Consider the following 19,237-nt stretch of genomic DNA (forward strand, 5'->3'; position numbering starts at 1 on the left):
TATTACGTCACAACTAAATGTTATTATTAATCTGACCCCGCTGTGCACGCTATGATATTATATCTGAAAATGTAATCTGATATCGGTAGAGTCGCGCCAATAATTTCTACAGGGGTGTCCCACCGTATAATGCGAGACTTCTTATTTAGGGGAAATGCAACCTGCATTTTTATCAGCAGTAGAATGTTACAAACACACTAAACAATAATGTGATAACACTTTATTAGTATAAGCATACCTGCTTCTCGGGAACGCGTTGAGTACTTCGGCAATATGTTAATCATTTGTTTTGGTATCTTCCCAACGGTTAAAAAATCACCCCCTGTCTAAACTCTTGTGAACTTTGAACAGAAAACCGCTATCCAATTCAATCCAAATCCATATATTAGATCCCTGGCCATTCACGTTGGGAAACTAATTACTAAATGCCAGCCAGTCAGAGAACGAACGACCCGTTAGACTCACTTCACTGAATCACAGATGTATATATGTGTACAGGCCAAGCAAGTGTAAGTAATTGAAAATTGTTATTCTCTTTGAACAATATGTGAAAATAACAACACCGATTATACTATATCAATATACCAGTAAATGTTATTTAAATGTTAATTTAATGTTAATTTAATGTTAATTTAATTTAACTCGTTAATAAATAGAGAATAATGCATCGTTCAGCTACGCCCAGTATAAGAATAGTACGAATTAATTTATGTTTTATTCTGAAGAAACGAAATAAAATGGTAGACATTATAGACAGTTTAGATAAACGGACACCCCAGTTTTCGAAAAAAGAATGATGTAAACAATTATGTTTGACTGCCGTTTTAACTGGCTCGCTCGAGTGAATATCACGTCGTTGTCAAAAAGTTCCCGTGGCGATGTGACATCGAACACATCATTCCTTATATGTCATCATTGTCTGAATTGTGAATGAAGCCGAATTCTCCAAGATTGATTTTGCGTAAGTCGATACATAATACATAGTTAAGACTGTTCGTTGGGAGTGGGGCACATAACTTCTCCTTACAATTATTTATATTTAGTTTTGGAATGTATCAATATAACGTTTATTTGATACACAGAAAATCACATGCGATTATATTTAGATAAACTTAATGGGGATTCCAGAGACATGATGCACACTAAAATCCATTGATTTGTGTGTGCTATATACGTTTACATGTGATTAATCAACACTTATACATACAGTTGTCATCACGATTCTACTTCAGCCACGATTCACCAAGTCTTCATAAGTACCCCAGTACAAATTACAACCACATGGTGTTATGTACTCTGAACCCATCAAAAGGTCGATGTAACTATCGAAGCCCAATGTGTTATCCTGGTGTCTGCCAATTCTGTCTTTAAAACACATTCCTCAATTCCGCTGCATATACTCACTATTACAATAACAGATGTCATAATTACGTCATTGTCATTTTCACAATGTTGTGGGGGCAATCAGACATTGAGGATCGTATTGTTGTACGACACCGCACTGAGGTAGGGCGTGCGGTCATTATTTTGCCTACGCCTTGGTTGTTTGTTTTTCTACGCCCAACAATTTAGAAGTACTAAGACCACATATTCGCATGAGTTGTACCACACTTGGTTATGAGAACCACTGTCTTTGCTTTGTATTTATGTCTGTAACTCTATATTCATATCAGTGATGCACGCAGTGTGTTTTTATAAATATTTAGTGAACCCATCAGGTTTGTTTTGTGTATCACGAAGCACTGAAATGTTGTTTGATATATATATATATATATATATATATATATATATATATATATATATATATATATATATATATATATATATATATATATGTGTGTGTGTGTGTGTGTGTGTGTGTGTAGATTAGAACATCGCAAAAGTGTTATTGATATTCAGACTGGTCACGCATTTCTGAACAGTCTCAACTGCTTGATGACAATTCTTCCCAAGTATTGGAAAAGTTTGGCAAGCTAGGTTTGAGTAATTACTTTGGCGAAGGAGAATACATTAGTCGTCACATGATTTATAGTTTACAAAACGCTGATTAGAAACTTTGTATTTATGTAAGTGATAACCTTCCAACTTTCGTTATTCGGTTTGTCATGATATATGTCAATATTCGATTAATATTACATATAAAGTAGTTAAGAGAGTGTAATTAATATGGTCGTGTAATTGCAAAACTACTAATCACATGATTAATCGTTTATAAGTGGTTATAACATATAAATAATTAAAGTGGTATAATCTGATAGTAGCTTCATCCAGGGGTATCTGGGGGTAACACGTTTACGTGAGAGCCGAGTCATCTTTGAATTAGCCTGACATGTAGGCCAAACGCCCAAACGTGTGTGTGTTGAGATTGGAACACCGCGGAGGGCGCAACTCACGCGACCTTGTCAAGCTATCTTCGAATATGCTGTATTATTGATTCATGTACCAAGTATTTGACACAGTTATAAGTCATTTGTTGTCATTTACTTATACGTATTTCCTCTAGAGGGATTATTATTAGACACATACACACTCACACTCACACTCTTATACTAGTACTTTACTTTGTGGGAGGAGCTGCTTTTCTTCAATGTCATTAATTACTGGTTTTATACCATACATTTATTTATTATATTATTCGTATTGAATATGTCCCGTTGGAAATACAAGTATGTGCGCCTTCGGCCTCGGCCTCGGCTTCGGTGTCGACATAGACGAATTATACATAAGGTATTATCCACTTTACTCATGTGCATACGGGACACGACACAAATAATTATTTTTATATAGTGCGAAAAACATGGATTAAATAATAATAATAATATGTTCTCATACAGTAACAACGTGAAAAATGCTAACCTTACTGTAGTAATAACATTTCAAACTAATGGAATAAAAAAATAAAAGTAAATAAAAAAAAATATTAAATATTACATTTTTGTAAGTGCTTTTATCGACCACTAATAGATATTTACCACTGTTAAAAGGGTCTTGATTTGATGGCAGGTATGTAATTTAGAAATGTTTGGGGTTTAGTTGACATTCTTATAACGTTATATATTGACATTGTAGATATTAAAAGTTCTTCATATATATTATTATATATCAGTTGTCATTTTATTTTATTTTTTATATCAGTTTACCCTTTTCGGTTTCATTATATTAGTAGTATAGTAGAAACAAATAAGTCAATATTTGAGTAGCTCAAAGAAATGCACGTATTACGCACTGAGGCGGCGACGTCCCCTACCCCTAAAATTAGCGTTTCTTGACCAAGTTGAAGAGCAATGTAGCCTACCCTTTTTTGAGCGATTTCAATGTTTTCTATTGGATTGATGGAAGCCAGAAATTACACTGCCATGCAATACTATTACGCATTTACTACTTCTAATCCACAATTATTAAATGATATACCCACATGCCTAACCTTCATACCTTTGATCTTATTTAAAAAAAAAGAATTTTCAGTTTTTAGTTATTATTATATGATCCACTAATCTTTTCAACAATAGGTGTGAAGTTGAACAGAGATAAATAGTAACCCAATAGATACAATATAAACACCAGCGAACTCGTAGTAATCAAGTTCGACTATTAATCAATGATAAATAAAGAAAAAAACGCATGAGATATAGAACGTGTCACTGTTGTACCCGACTTTACAGTTGGACAATAATAAACGCACATACTCGCATATCTGTTTATAAACGTTTGTAACATAAATTATTTTCAACTCTTGAAAAACTTTTACAGAATCCTACTTGTTCATCATGCTAGGGTAGTAAATATTAGACCAGGTTTTTTATTTATGTAAAAGCAATGTCGCAAAATAGCTTATTAAAAATATAGCTGTATAACCTACGAGCTACCTTTGTCACGCTCAACTGAAGATCATTAAACAATCGTCGTATGTGGACTATTGACCCACGAACCAATTGATCGGGAATGTAGTCGATATGAAGAACTTTATCGACGTTTGCCGGAATAGCATGAAAATCTGGAGCTTTGGGTTTAATGTAATTCAGACTAATTGGCTATATACAAGAACAGTAGCCATTTTGAATCACACATTTGTATAATACGATGACGACAGTAGCCCTAACATCACAGTGTATGATTTGTTTTTTTTTAGGTTACTATGGAAATAGTCGTGCAGATGAAAAGGTAATATGTTTTGTTTCTGAATGACAGTAACTACGTTTGCTAACCAATGCGATGAATTGATGTTAGTGTCGAGAAACTCGTTGGGTTGCCGTAAAAGTAGCTTTGTTGTTGTTGTAAAGCCACGGAGTGAGTGAGTTTAATAACGTAAATTCAAGATGATTAATTAATTTCATTCATTCATTAATTAATTAATTAATTAATTAATTATAATTAACTAATTCATCCATTCATTCATTCGTTCACTCGCACTCCATGGTGTTTCCGGTTTGTCCTTTAGACACCCATCCCTTTTTTTCTAATTTATATGACAACTATATTACTCTATTGTCACTGGTAACTAGAATCATGTTGTGCATTTCTGGGACAGAATTCAAAACGGAATGGCATAATGTAGTTTAGTGAATATAAATAAATAAAGTTTTATAATTGTTTTATATAATTATAACTATTATTATAATTATAACTGTAACTTTTATAATTGTTTTTTTTTTTGGCTCAAAATTAAAAGTTATTTCAACATTTTCACGGTTTTGCCGTCTACTTTAACGAACAATATAGAGCAGTACGCCGCTAAACGTGTTTTAGATATCTAACGTGTGAAGTAATTTATTTAATGATGTGCAATAGAACGTATATGTACTATATTGGGGGGGTATCTTTGTTTGAATAGCCGTTGTGTGCGTCGTTTACTGAGAACCATGTTATTTGCGTGCTTAAATTGAGAGAACCTACAATACACGGGTTTACGGTTTTGGTGAGTATGGATACCACAGATTACACTAAAAATGATTTTCATACAAACTTTGTTTAATATACGCGGAAAAAAATAAAAAAATCAGATTACAAAATCATGAATGAGGATTATAATTTAAAAGTTGAAATATTGCGGTACTGCTAGCCGATAATTTTTGAACCGAGACTTTCAATAAATTGGTGAACTGAAAGACAGTTATTGGAGTAGATATTCAACAAAATAACAGCTTTATAGACATCAATGTACCAGAAATGACTAAATTAGCACCAGAAAGACGAAATACCGACACAAGATTATGTAGCAACGTACATTACAGTTTGTCCTTTTAAATCACAGGGTTATAAAATCGAAGCATTTCATTCACATAACGCCTGTACATCGAAACAACATTCGAGGGCCGCGGCACTAAGTTCGTCAGTAATATTCTCATAGATATTCATTTCATATGACCCCCAAATACAGTCACGCCATTCGATTTTACCTATAACTTCTCCTTCAATTGATGTAATTGTTAAATACACATACCAGATTATGTGATACAGGGAGTATACCAACACCCACAAAACGTCTACACTCAATAAATTACCTGGACGCTTGGTTATTGGTGCTATCCATATTCACTATTTGTATTCGCAATCAAGCTATATATATGTAACAAAATAAGTGTTTCTTCGACAACAGGTATGACATAATGCTGGGGCAGAGTTCAACACTAGCATTCCTATAGGGTATCACATATACAGATCTTAAGATTATGTTCAAGGCTACGCAATGCATACCAAAGGTGGTTTTATGACAAGGTTTACTGTACGCAAACACTCGCGAGTCATAAATCGCAAGTAATTTGTGAGGCAATAAGTAACTTATAAGATACTTCAACTGAGGTGTGTGTCTCAAGCTAGGTTGGTTTTACAGCCATTCTGCTCTCACAGACGACGGTACCTGACACGAATCATTTTGAAAACTAAACTTTCCATCTCGGAGAAAGCAATTTTCAGGAAGATGTCGACTTTTGATTTTAGCGATAAAAAGCCCTTAAGTGGTGGTTGGATGGTTAAGAAGACCACTATTTACATTCTGGTTGTAGTTGCGCTTATAATTCTCACTGGTGCTGTGTTGTTGGCGTATCTTGTTCCCGATAGAGAGTGTGAAGTGACCCAGATTGAGTTGCCAGATGACCCAGAAACGATCAAGATGCCAAAACCTGTTGACATCCCAAAAACTGACCCAGTACCAGAAGCCAGATTACCGACTACTGTGATTCCATATCACTATGATGTTAAACTACAGGTCTATCTTGATGAACAATTAGACGGTGACAAATACCTCGATATTGACGGTGAGACTTATATTTACGTGACGTGTAAAGAAGCAACAGACGAAATCACTGTGCATATTAAAACAATGACTGTCGACAGCTGTGACGTATTTGAAACCGATAATAACCAGCAGATTTCTGTCACAAGCACAGAGACTGTACCCGAAAACGAGTTTTACGTCATCAAGCTATCGCGGAGCTTAGGTGTTGGACAAAAGTATAAAATACATTTCAATCATACGGGTACTTTAAATCAGACAGATTTACGTGGTTTCTACTACGCAACATATACAGAGGATGGGGAAGAAAAGTAAGTAGATTTCAATTTATAATTCTTTTAGATTTGTAGTAACCTAGTTCATCGGATGGGGTGAAATACTTTTACCACCACTAGGCAGTTTCCAGGAGGCCACAGTGTTGGTGTTCTTCGTGGCCCTGAGACATACTAACTTATTAACTAGCTTGTTTATTCTCCCATAGTCCTTTGCGCAGGGTGTAACATACAAAGGAGACGTAGCCGCCACGATTTCCACTGAACATTAACATTTCGACCGGTCATGTCATAACATACACACACACACACACACACATTATATATATATATATATATATATATATATATATATATATATATATATAATACCTGTTTACCGTAATCTGTCATCGTTGCTCAAGCTAAGCTGTGACTCATTGAACTCCAGTAACACAATCAAACAAGTTTTCACCTCGTAGAATCTAATGAAATCCGGTTACTCAAAACGTAACATGAAATCGAACACGAATCGAAGGAATTGTGCACATTGACGATGCTTGTTTGTGAAATAATTGTCATGCCAGTCATGGATGGAATTTGAGATACATTTAAATAATCCGTGACAACTAAATAAGGACGGACAATGCTTCTTTCATTGAACGTACTGCAAATAAGTAAATATATATCAGGACAGCGGCAATAATATTGATATTCCATAATATAAAAGGCCGATTGAATTTCATAGAGGATAGAAGGGTGAATAATGTTAACACTCCATAAAATCCCAAAGTTATGTCCTGTATGTCAGAGTTGACAGCTTCTTGAGTATGTGATCATAAATACAATCATTGTAAAACAACCTGGGCGTGACATGGTATGAATTATATGGTGAAACACTAGGTTAATATGCCACATTGTGCAGATAACGAGTTGCACGCTGCGATGAGTCTTTTCGATAGCCAAACCAGATTGCACTTTTTGTCACATTAACACACAAACGAGTCTAAAGTTGTAGAAAAGACCGAGTCAAACATCGGCGGAGACTCATTGCATTATTTGATACGTCCGTACAAATCATTCGACCTCGCCCCCGATATTAAATACCAACTGCTCGTAGAATAAATATAAAAGGCGTTACCATGTGACCAGTACAAGTACTATAATTTCGACCTTTGTACTGTACATGACACAGTGTTATTACTCTGGGTACAGTGAATTACATAGTGTGGCTACCATAAAGAATTATGGGAACGTTGAACCCACGGAGTCAAACCTTGTAACTTTCAAGTATCACGCAGTTATAGTCATATCGTGTGAGGAAAGAGCTAGTTTAGAACGTTACATTTTCCTTGGTAGGGTGGTTATATTTGAACACATAAAATACATAAAACACATAATGTGATGAAAAGGTGTACGGTGTTTTTTAATAACAGTTTTAATCATTTTTTTATTATTAAATAATATTCATGTCAAGTTCGTATTCAAAATGGCATGTTTTGTCTTTCCATCTAATGTGGAACTCACCTTCATAATTTACATACTTAAAAATGGTACAATCCAAGCTATTCTTTGCCGCAGTATGTTTTGATGTTATAGGTGGCGCTATAACAACATAATAATAAATAGCTACATCATATGTTGATTCAGGATAAATAATCAATGAATGATATTGTTCAAAATCCAGATTGACTTGGAACGCCAGCCAGTAATAATTTTCATAGAAATTACGCCCTTTGAAAATGAAAATGATTTGCAAATACAAGAAACAAAATTATATTCACGAATGGCTAAAATAGCTGAATAAAAATAACAATCAAAACATTACTAACAAAGTAAGCAAATACAACTTTGAAAATACTTTTCACTGCAGCAACAACTAAGTTAATAAACAATTAAAATTATTAGAGCTTGAAAATATTTGTACTTGAAAGTAAGTGATTTGTGACATTTGGTACCCCATCAAGTAAATATTTACCGACATGTTTTTTTATTTAAGTGGAAATAAATATAAATATTTAATATTTTTGTATTAATGTTGAAATCTTACCCGATTCACCTACCTGAGGAATTGTTTAATTACATACGAGGTATACATCATTATATTTGGTAAGTTTGTATTTGTATTCTATCCGTGCAATAAAGCAGTGTAATGAATAACGAGTAGTAATTGTCAATATCCCCATGATAATGAAATAAACATCGCTATAATCTGATTGGTCAATATAGGCGGATTCAATTTTTCACATCGAGGCTGACAAACTCAAAATACGTCAATTTCTAAATATGCGGTTGGTTTCTAAGTTATATAATTTCGAATATTGTGGTAGTCCATATATCATTTCTAATTGTGTATATACATTGGGAACGAGTTCTGATTATTCCAAATGAAAATGACTACACGAGTTTAATAAACCTGCCGCTGATTTCATCAGAACATTAAGCAATATTATGAATTGTGTTTCAGAACATTTGCGGCAACTCAGTTTGAACCAAGTCGCGCGCGTCGTGCATTCCCATGCTTCGATGAACCAGCACTGAAGGCAACGTTCACCACTACTCTGATTTATCGAACGGGACGTATTGCATTGGCCAACACGGAGGTTGTAAGGAATGGTACATATTTGGAGGGGTGGATAGAGACTGAATACGATAAGACAGTTGTGATGTCTAGTTATTTGAATGCATATACCATAGGTGATTGGGAATGTATCTATAATACGTCAAGAAACAACATATCGGTGAGTATTGACATCTAATTTTTATAATTGTGAAGTAAATTGCCGCGGCGTCGCTACGTTCGGCTACCATGTACAGCCAACTATGCTAATTCCCTCCATACATACGCCTAATATAGGCTACAAAATATCAATGTTTATCTGAAAGATTACCCGACGACCAATTTCGCTATGTTGTTGTGTTTGAGTGTTTTGACTATTAAATAATCGCTGTTTTAAACATTTACAGTCACACGAAACGTACGTAGTGCTGTAGGCTGGAAATAGCGTGTGTTCAGTATACGTAGTTTTTAAAAAACGTGAATTGTTGAAATGGAATATTTATTTGATTCGTAATACGACCATTACTAATATTAAAACAAAATTATTACGTTGTACAGTTTGGGGTTTGCTCTCAGCCATCGCTCATTGAAGACACTGAGTATGCTCTGTATACCGGTATGGACCAAATGTCAATGTTCGAAGACTTATGGAACATGCCTTTCCCTATGACAAAGACAGGTATGTATAGTGTTGGTGTTTTTGAAAGCTTCACTATGAGAGGCGAATGTTATCAAATGAAAATGTAATTGTTCCTGAATTTATTGAGACAGTGGCATATTCAACGTGTTTTCATCACATTTCAGACATGCCGGCGTTGCCAGTGTTTGGACCAGGCGCTATGGAGAATTGGGGTTTGATTTTATACAGGGAGATATACATCATTTACAACCCACGTGACTTTACACCTAGTAGAAAGCAGGGAGTTGCGGCAGTAGTTGCACATGAATTAGCTCATATGGTAATTGAATATGAATTTATTGTGTTGCCCCTGAAATGATACATCGCCCGTGCTTCGACAACATTTTAGATATTTGTGAATATGAAGCTGCATTTAATTAATACTGTGACTTATTTCAGTGGTATGGAAACGCCGTTACAATGGAATGGTGGAACGATCTATGGCTGAATGAAGGATTTGCTACTTATTTCCAATACTACGGATTGGATTACTCAGTACCTGGTTTTGACACAGTGAGTTTGTTTTGCGGAGGGAAAAAGGGAATAGTTTAGAGACACCTAAATTAAGGTGGCCACATAAAGAGGGTTAATTGGTACACTTTTTCTTAAACAAAGAAAACATACTATAAATTGGATGTGACGTTTTACAATTGATAGTTGTTCCACGTCAGATATGTATGGATCATGATTACTATACGACTATCACATTGTCATGTTTCCACATTTCTATCTGCATTTAGTTTGACCAATTATTCCTGAGGGATGTGACTTATCGGGCGATGAGATCAGATCAAGTCGGTACATCCACACCTGTGAGCGCCGAGAGGACTATTTACAGGATGATATATCAAAAGGTACGATGCACTACTTCTAGTGTATGATGCATGAATGAAGACAGGTGGTGCCACATAGTGAGCAGGCTGTGTCTACTCTATGACCACACATCTCAGCTGTGTTGTCTTGAAAATGATACACTTTTAGGTTACGATTTGGCAATGCATCGGATTGCATTGAGTAGGTATCATTCTAGGCTACATAATTTATTTTAATCAAATAACGTTCTTTTTGTTAACCCAGGGAGGCGCTTTAATTAATATGATGGCTGATTTCCTCACTCAAGACTTGCTGTTTGATGGGTTACGAAAATATTTACACAGACATGAATGGGGAAACACAGTCAATGATGACCTTTGGACCGCACTGACGGAAGTAGGTACATTTTTTTTCCTAGAAACATATAAAAGTGTTTAATATGCTTGTATGTAAAGTAACTATGCTTAATGCATACACTATATTGTCTATAGCAATAACCAAGATTTTCCTAAATTTTTGATACATTGTAAAAAAAAATACGTCATTGTTCGCATATTCATCAATATATATACTGTCATATTGAGATGTTACAAACTGACAAAAAATGTCATCTATGCGGACACAAGCATACCACCGCATGGATGTGGTTTGCTATTTGCTATGTTTTTTTTTATCCAGACCGTTGACGCTCATTTGGGAAAAAGGATGAATGAGACCTTGGGCTATGACATGAAAGATATAATGGACACGTGGGTCCTACAGATGGGTTTTCCTGTTGTGACTTTGACGAGAACAGCAACCAATTTAGTTACGGCTGAACAAGAGCATTTCCTACTTGATCCGAACGATGAACCACAAGAAGACCCAGGGTTACCACAGCTAGGGTAAATGAGCTGGGACTTATAAAATATCTATCGATATCGTTTTCAAGAAGCGTCATTTCACTTCACTTCACTTCACATCACTTCACTTCACATCACTTCACTTCACTTCATTTCACAGCAACCACATGCTTTCCTTTGATCTCGGGTTGTATTGACTCATAATTTTTAAATGTTTTTATACTGTTTTGCTAACCAGATACGTATGGCACATTCCTTTAACTTACACACACGAAGCGGAGTTGAATTTCCACACGCCGACGAGAACTTGGTTACATAAAACCGGAGGTAGGCTGAATATGCAAATATTAAGAACGAAAAATATGTTGTCATAACGTTCCAAAATATAACGACGTCAAAACGTACTTTCTCCCTTTTGTGTGAGTTCAGGTTAACACATGACCAACACGTAATAGAAATTCAATACATTCATTAATGACTCACAGTGTACAAGTGTTTTGTTACGAGAAAGTATCAGTGCATAAGCCAGTTCATAGGTTACAGAAGGAACAGTTTCAACAATAAATTATATAGACTTATTATTAACAAACATACGCAACGTTGCACACGCTGTATCAACGAAATATTAATCAGACAAACCGATAGTTATGCAGGCTGACAACGTAATGTAGTAATTCATATTACGTCATTTAAAGGTTGACATCAGTGTAATTTCGTGAGCATGTATTTGTTATTCCCCCAAATATATCAACGCAATTTAAGTCGAATCTGTCTTCCTTTGGAAGCAACTAATCATCAAATACCATATTTGTTGACAGGTACGATTAAGATAGAGGGCGCAACTAATGTGAATTGGTATATCGCAAATATCAACCAAACCACGTTTATACGTGTCAATTATGACATCGAAAACTGGAGGAAACTGATTAAACAGCTGCTGAACGACCACGAGGTGGGGTTGTTAACAATTGATTAATTCGCGATTTGTAATCGACACTAACATATTTAGTATATATTTAACCATGATACCACCATCACTAATTACGTTCGCAGATTTTTCCAGTTAGGAATCGAGTACACCTCATCGACGATGCCTTCTATCTCGGTGAGGCATTGTACCTAGATCACGTGATTGCCTTGGAAGCAATGGAATATCTTGACAAGGAGTCGGAATACAGTCCCTGGCAGGCATTTGTTGCTGATCAGATGTTTACAAAGTATATGATCTGGAGAACGTCCGCATACGGATTATTTGAGGTGAGGTTAAGATGTAAAATTATAAGTAAAGATGTAAGATTGTATAATACCATGTCATTTTACCTCTGGTACTTACCTGTAGTGAATTTCTTGCAGAAATATATCCGCCATTTGATTACACCAAACTACAACAATTTCGGATGGGCTTTCGACAATTTTACAAAGGAAATTGACTAGTAAGTATGATCAGATCAGACACAGACATCCATATACAGTTTATCTGAGTGTGTATAAACTAGACTAGTCACACGATTGTTCACTTGTACGTTACAGCTATCACATGAGCGAAACCCTACGGACAGCATGTTCTTACAGTCACGCCGACTGTATAAATGAAGCTACTGCGCAGTACGGAGATTGGATGGAAAACCCCGATGATAACAAGTAAGCTGCTGTGTATATAATACTGAGATGTTTTAATGGGTGTGGTTTTCATGTAAATGGTATTACATTGTGATTATTTATACGTAATAAATATATGCAACAATACTTTTGTTCGACAAGTCCTTGTATATTTTTGAGCTATTTATTATGTTACCGTTGAGAATTCTGGCGTTTCCCAATTATCGAAACGCTTGCTTAAGAACTTATAAAGCCCTGCTAACTTTATTTGTATGCTCGCTTCACAGGATCGAAGATAGTATGAGAAATACCGTCTATTGCACATCAATACGATATGGCGGTGACGCGGAATGGTCATTTGCATACAAGAGACAGATGAATGACACCGACGAACAAAGTCGTCTCCAATCTGCACTGGCCTGCAGCAGGCAACCATGGACACTAAATATGTAAATATGACAAACATAATATAAATTTGAAATGATCACGATATCAACACGTAAATAAACACGACCGCTTTTGACTTCCAGGTACATGGAGAAAGCCATGGATGATGAATCACTGAGTGTCACCTCTACCATAGAAAATGTTCGAGACAATTCGGGACTAGGTTTTGATTTAGCATGGGACTTCACCATGAACAATTTTGATTTCCTGCATGAGAAGTAAGTTTTATTGTATCATCAACACATCGAATCACTAAATTGAAAAAGTGATAGGTAGAGATTGGAATGAGAAGAAAGTGGCAGACATGACAATGAATTCAAAAGAGTTGTTAAACGAAGCGAAAAATATACCCAACCTAATTCTGATATTCTAGAGATGTCGTCCAATGATTAATGTACTACCACTGTCAGTTACCAATACGGTTAAAATGACCAGGGTAGTGCATTACAGTAACTTGTATCCAAAGTCAATACAAACTGTATGTGTAGCATATAAGTAACGATCAACACTTAATTATTGGTTTTGTTCTAGGAATTCAGATGAAGCCTATGACCTTGTATGGTCATTTGCAAGTAAAATGAACACACAGAATGATCTTAAAAAGGTGCGTTGATTGTTGTGGATAATTATCATAATTAGCCGGCTTAAATTAGACGAGTTAAACTTTAATGTTTTTACGGATTGTTTTATTTGAAATGCTTCAATTAATTGCTAGAAACCTGTGTAATCGTATATCCTAGAAAACAGGTCATTGTTCAACAGTGTTCAGATTACGCAACACTGAGTACATAAGGTGTACATATGATGATGAAAAAAGATAAGTAATTATTGATGTCAATGCCTTTATGTTATCTATAGAAGCAAATGAACAAAAAGTTGTAATAACTTGAAAACATTCTGCAACATTAGTTATATTCCACGATACAGTGTATCATATTCATTGTTTCGTCAGTTTAATATCATTTTGTTCAATTGCACTAAGATTGGCAGTTTAATGTATTGAATGCGCACTTACAATGACATGTGTAATTCGTTTTTTTTTTTATTTTACGAACAACATGCAGAATATAATTCTGAACACAATGCCTAGTATAGTCGTGAGTTACGCTCGCTCTCGATTATAACATTCGTAATTTCGACCATGTTACGACCATGAAATACTTCCACATGTTGAGATTCGAACTGCGCATGCCCACTGTGGACTCGTGCTCAGTTGTGCCATTTTGAGCCGACTTTCCAGGCGACTACTGTGACGTACTGAAACACGCGTCTTTGGCTGTACAGAGGCGAGGGGTTTTTCCGTGGTCGTGAGTTTGAATCCAGCCTGTAAATATATTCATAATGTAGTTTTATTTTGTGCATTTCTCAGCTCAATGCATTTGGTGCGAAATATTACGATATGCCGGGCGAGACCGCCAACGACTTCTACAAGGCTGTACAAAGAGTGGAGACCAACATTATATGGGCAGATCGGAATATGATGCAAATCAAGTTATTCCTACAAGCAGCCATTCAGAAAATCTCAGCAATGAACGAATAAACCAGCTTGTGAATTAGTATCTTTCAGAAAAATAATAACATAGATAACATAGATAATATTAAGTTGTCATTCTTTTATTTTTATATCATTATTCAATTAATCCCTTGCAGAGATGTTGCAAAATGGCTTGTATTCTAATGGATTGCATATGCTGTACGGGCAATGCAGTTCTTTGATTCGTGGTTTTCGTAATTATGTACTTTGTCTCAGGTTACTTATCCTAGTGTGGAATTCATTTGTTACCAGTTGATAGTTATATATTTAGATATAAAATTTTACTGACAGCAGTATAGGATGGTAGAACAACAATTCTGGTTCATTGTTTTATAGGCATTACTTCACGCTATTACTAATCTGACTCTGAGCCCGCTATAATAATAATCTGAATGTGTAACCTGTAAGCGGTGGAGACTTGATAACTGCAACTACTAAGAGTTTAACCTTAAAAAGAGAGTTGCCTGGTAAATTGATACATCCACGATTATAAGTTATAGTAGAACCGTACGTCTATTGATATCAAATGCAGCCGTGTTATCAGATGGCAACTGATTGAGGTCAATGCACGAACATACAGAGTAATATCCAGTGAGTTCCCACGTGCACGGATCAGTTAAATTATTTTACGTTAAGAAATCGTTGTTAATTTCATTCCTATTTTTAGCGTATTTTTGCGTACCGATTGTAAACTTTATATGCGTTACTACACTTTCGATTTCTACTTGCTCAAGCAACCACTGCATGTATATTATTTTTTTGACATTTCGCGTTATTATAATTGAAATAACAAACATATTATAGCGCGTGTCCTCATCCAATATGGCACTGTGGTCCTGAGAGTCATTTAAATATAATGGCTCTTACGAATGCTGTTCTTTAAATAATGGAATCGACTATGTCTTGTATATTGTCGCGCACATCCCCATTCTTGCCTGGTGACGAACAGTGTTTCGTTCTTTATATTCCCTAAATGCTTATTTAGGCATCTTCTTAACAACTTTTTCAGAGACTTTTCATACGTTCTTGTAAACATTTGATTGTAAGCCACTACCCAATTACATATACGTGTCATTCGCGTTGTGCGACGTTCAATGAAGTCAGTCAGAGGGCAGTTGTCATAATTTCTCTCCTCTGTCATCGATGTATAAATATATAATTCTTGAGACCAATACGTGAGAATTGACTTATCACCGTCATCAATGAAGTTTTGAATAAATCTGACTTTTTTAAGTTTGTTTTTATTCGGTCAATAATTGCATAATTAAGATTGTTTTGGGCAAAGAACAGAAATCGTCACCAATGTGTGTGAATGGAAAAAGGTCTATTATAGAAGACATGACTGTTTATTTACCAGAAACTTCATTTACTCGCACATCGTTCCAGCTATGTCGAGTCGAACACTATGAATTAGATATGTTTTTTTTTGTCTTTTTTTAACTCTGTGCTAGTCTTGGTTATATTTAAATAGACATGACATCTATGTTTACGTAAAATATCAATGTCTTTAAAAGTGCATCGAATGTGATAAATATAGTCTAGTTCCATGTCTAATAGTCTTTGCATGTACTATAAATACAGTTTAGATCTACTCATAGTGCGTACTATGGACCCATTATACTGTACGTGTGACATGACAACTTGTTGTGATTGCCTCTGTCGTATAGCGGGTTACAGAGCGCGGGAAACATCGCTAGCCACACCTATTAGCCTCGGTTTGAAAGTGTTGACCAATTTCGGTGTGTGTTTTTACATCTTGTAATTTCACAAACTAGCATGTATACAGACAGTTTTGTTTTTTCTCGTATTTTCACAAGTATTGCGTTTCATGACGTCTGATATACCTAGGATAAACATATGCTGTATTAACGTTTTGAACTTGAATGAGACCGTGTTCACCCCAACACGGCGACAAATTCGTACGGTGCGGCAACGTCATAGACATATATTACCAGTTTACCGACAAGTGATTTATTACATATGTTTATTTTTGTGGCAGTATGATATAGGATTACTTGATTTTGGAATCAATTCATTCACAACAAATAACCTTACTTGCGCATGACTGTGTGCTGAGAGTAAATTGCTGTATTTGAAATATATTTTATATTTGTGAATCATTTTGAATGTTCACAATTTTGGAATATCTACTTTAAAGCATGAATTCGCCTGAGACTTTTGTTGTATAACCACTCCGGAGTAAAATTAAGACGTTTGACGTTGGTTCTTTGCTGAAAATGAATGAAATATCGAGTCGGAAAAGTAATGTTGTTCAGTTTCATGTTCACGAAAGTTACTGCAAATAACCAATGTCAACAAGGGTGCATAAAGAAGATTTGGAGTTGAACTGTGCCGATGATGTAAAATAAAAAACAGAACATTAACAACTAGCGCCGGGGTCAAAATATATAGCTTGTTGCCGCATTTAAAACAGCATAAACCTGATAGTATCGTTGTTATTAATAAGACACGATTATATGTCCGCATGTTTGTATTTAAAGTCTCATTGTTTAATATAGGTCGATTAAGGTCAATTAAACTGCCCTTTCCGAGATAGTAAGTTGTCTAAGCCAGCAAGTTTGCTCCCGTGAAAAGGCAACATGCAGTATCAACCGATTCATACCGATGTTTGTGTCTTGTTTGTTTCGGCGCTCATGTATATTTTTATTTATCAAGAATGCTTACAAATTTAAGCAAATTAATATGATACTTTTCCATAGATAACTTCCAACGGTTCACAGTTGTAAAGTTTATTGTGAAATATCCTTGTTGATATGATACAAAGATTCAGCGACATCGTTTGATATTTATTTGGAAACGCCTAGAAAAAACACAGAGTTTAGCGCATGATGATGTGTTTATCACGGCGTCAAGCTAAACATACAGTCATGATACAATGACACCAACTCATAAAAGTGTCTGAAAATTTATTCCGAGTTTGAACAGTTTGACACGATAGGTATTTGGTAGCAGGTTTACAATCAGTTGCTAGTGCGCCACCTATAGTTAATATAAAAGAATCGCGGATTCGGAAATGACTTGTGACTATGACTATGACGTTTCGTTGTTTTATCCTACAGAATATGAATACATTATACACCAAAATCAGATAGTAAAATAAGATAATTGCCTCACTATGGTTGACAAATTTGCAAGAATTGGACGTATTTACGAGCCATTTTCGAGACACGTATTTAATCAGAGCTCACACCACTAATTGAAACTCCATAGACGACAATGTTAACATATGACGAGATTCCTGTATGAAAATGATAAACAAAGTTGAAAACATGGCTCAAAAATAGGAAATCAACATGCCAGTAATCAACCACAACTAACATGTTGGCCAGCTCAAACTCTTGCAAATATCAAACAAGACACACATGCTGTATTTTAATTGCACCTAGCGAAATCACTGGAAAAACACCAAGATTAGAACACGCAGAATAAACCCAAAGATACGCAGCCGCTAAGTAGTAAACAAAAGACCGCATGTTAGTCTCACCTTTTACCCAGGTGATTACGCCCTCAAACAGGGAGCACCTGAGAAAAAAAAAATATTTAAAAAAATTGATTGGTTCTTGCAAGGCATTTAAATTTAAACCACGTGATACTCGTGATTTTCAGGAAGGTCCAAGGCCCAATTCTGTGTCCATTTGCGCCACCTTGCTTTAATATTTACGTATACATTTAAGTAGTATTAGATTTTCAGATTTACATTTCTTCATTAATTATGTCTTCTACTGATGCATACGCATATAAGAATAAACTCGTGTTTGATGTAAGGGTTAAGTGATATAAATTCTGGATAAATATCATAATGATTGTGATCTGGACGTTTTAGAACGGTATTTAGTTAATGTTATTTATCCTTAATCAAGTTAAATGGACTAAATGGCTACTGTTTTATCGACAGGCACGTTGTATCAATAAAATAACTCATGAATGTTCCACTGTTTAGTGTGGCACATTTGCTGATGGCGAGATTACGGTCAACTGTACACATAGAGTGACAAATGAGACGTAGCCTTATTTTTATGACATGTTTCATCACACTAAAATACTCACGGGTCAAAGTTCAAATTTGAAAATTATATTTTATAGGGATTTTAAGGCAATAAGTTACTTATAAGAAGACACTTCAGTGCGCCCAGCTCCTCGCCGTCATTTCGCTGACATCAACGACGACGGCAGCAGCCACTCTGTCTGGCTTTCAAATAATTTCTATCCCAAACTTTGTCGCGGATTATCTCGAGAGAGAGAGAGTATTTTTCAGGAAG

The 19,237-nt window shown here is 35.4% G+C and overlaps 1 protein-coding gene across 1 annotated transcript; it reads left to right on the forward strand.

Moving 5' to 3' along the window:
• The first annotated feature begins 414 nt into the window (after positions 1 to 414).
• Positions 415 to 15,019, forward strand: LOC102801833 (aminopeptidase N-like). The gene is made up of 19 exons (XM_085496836.1): positions 415 to 509; positions 4,130 to 4,161; positions 5,597 to 6,543; positions 8,951 to 9,224; positions 9,602 to 9,722; positions 9,848 to 10,002; positions 10,122 to 10,235; positions 10,463 to 10,576; positions 10,800 to 10,931; positions 11,214 to 11,419; positions 11,616 to 11,704; positions 12,196 to 12,329; positions 12,431 to 12,634; positions 12,731 to 12,810; positions 12,908 to 13,018; positions 13,264 to 13,425; positions 13,507 to 13,641; positions 13,955 to 14,027; positions 14,793 to 15,019. The coding sequence occupies exons 3-19, from the start codon at positions 5,918 to 5,920 to the stop codon at positions 14,961 to 14,963; spliced, it is 2,901 nt and encodes a 966-aa protein (XP_085352962.1). The 5' UTR covers positions 415 to 509; positions 4,130 to 4,161; positions 5,597 to 5,917; the 3' UTR covers positions 14,964 to 15,019.
• Positions 15,020 to 19,237: the final 4,218 nt, after the last annotated feature.

This window comes from Saccoglossus kowalevskii, chromosome 3, assembly GCF_978046115.1.
Source record: "Saccoglossus kowalevskii chromosome 3, keSacKowa6.1, whole genome shotgun sequence".
NCBI lineage: Eukaryota > Metazoa > Hemichordata > Enteropneusta > Harrimaniidae > Saccoglossus > Saccoglossus kowalevskii.

Coding starts and splice junctions, on each gene's coding strand:
- LOC102801833 (XM_085496836.1), top strand. CDS start 5,918: ATGTCGACTTTTGATTTTAGCGATAAAAAGCCCTTAAGTGGTGGTTGG. Junction 6,544..8,950: donor ACAGAGGATGGGGAAGAAAA/GTAAGTAGATTT, acceptor ATTGTGTTTCAG/AACATTTGCGGCAACTCAGT. Junction 10,932..11,213: donor TTTGGACCGCACTGACGGAA/GTAGGTACATTT, acceptor TTTTTTATCCAG/ACCGTTGACGCTCATTTGGG.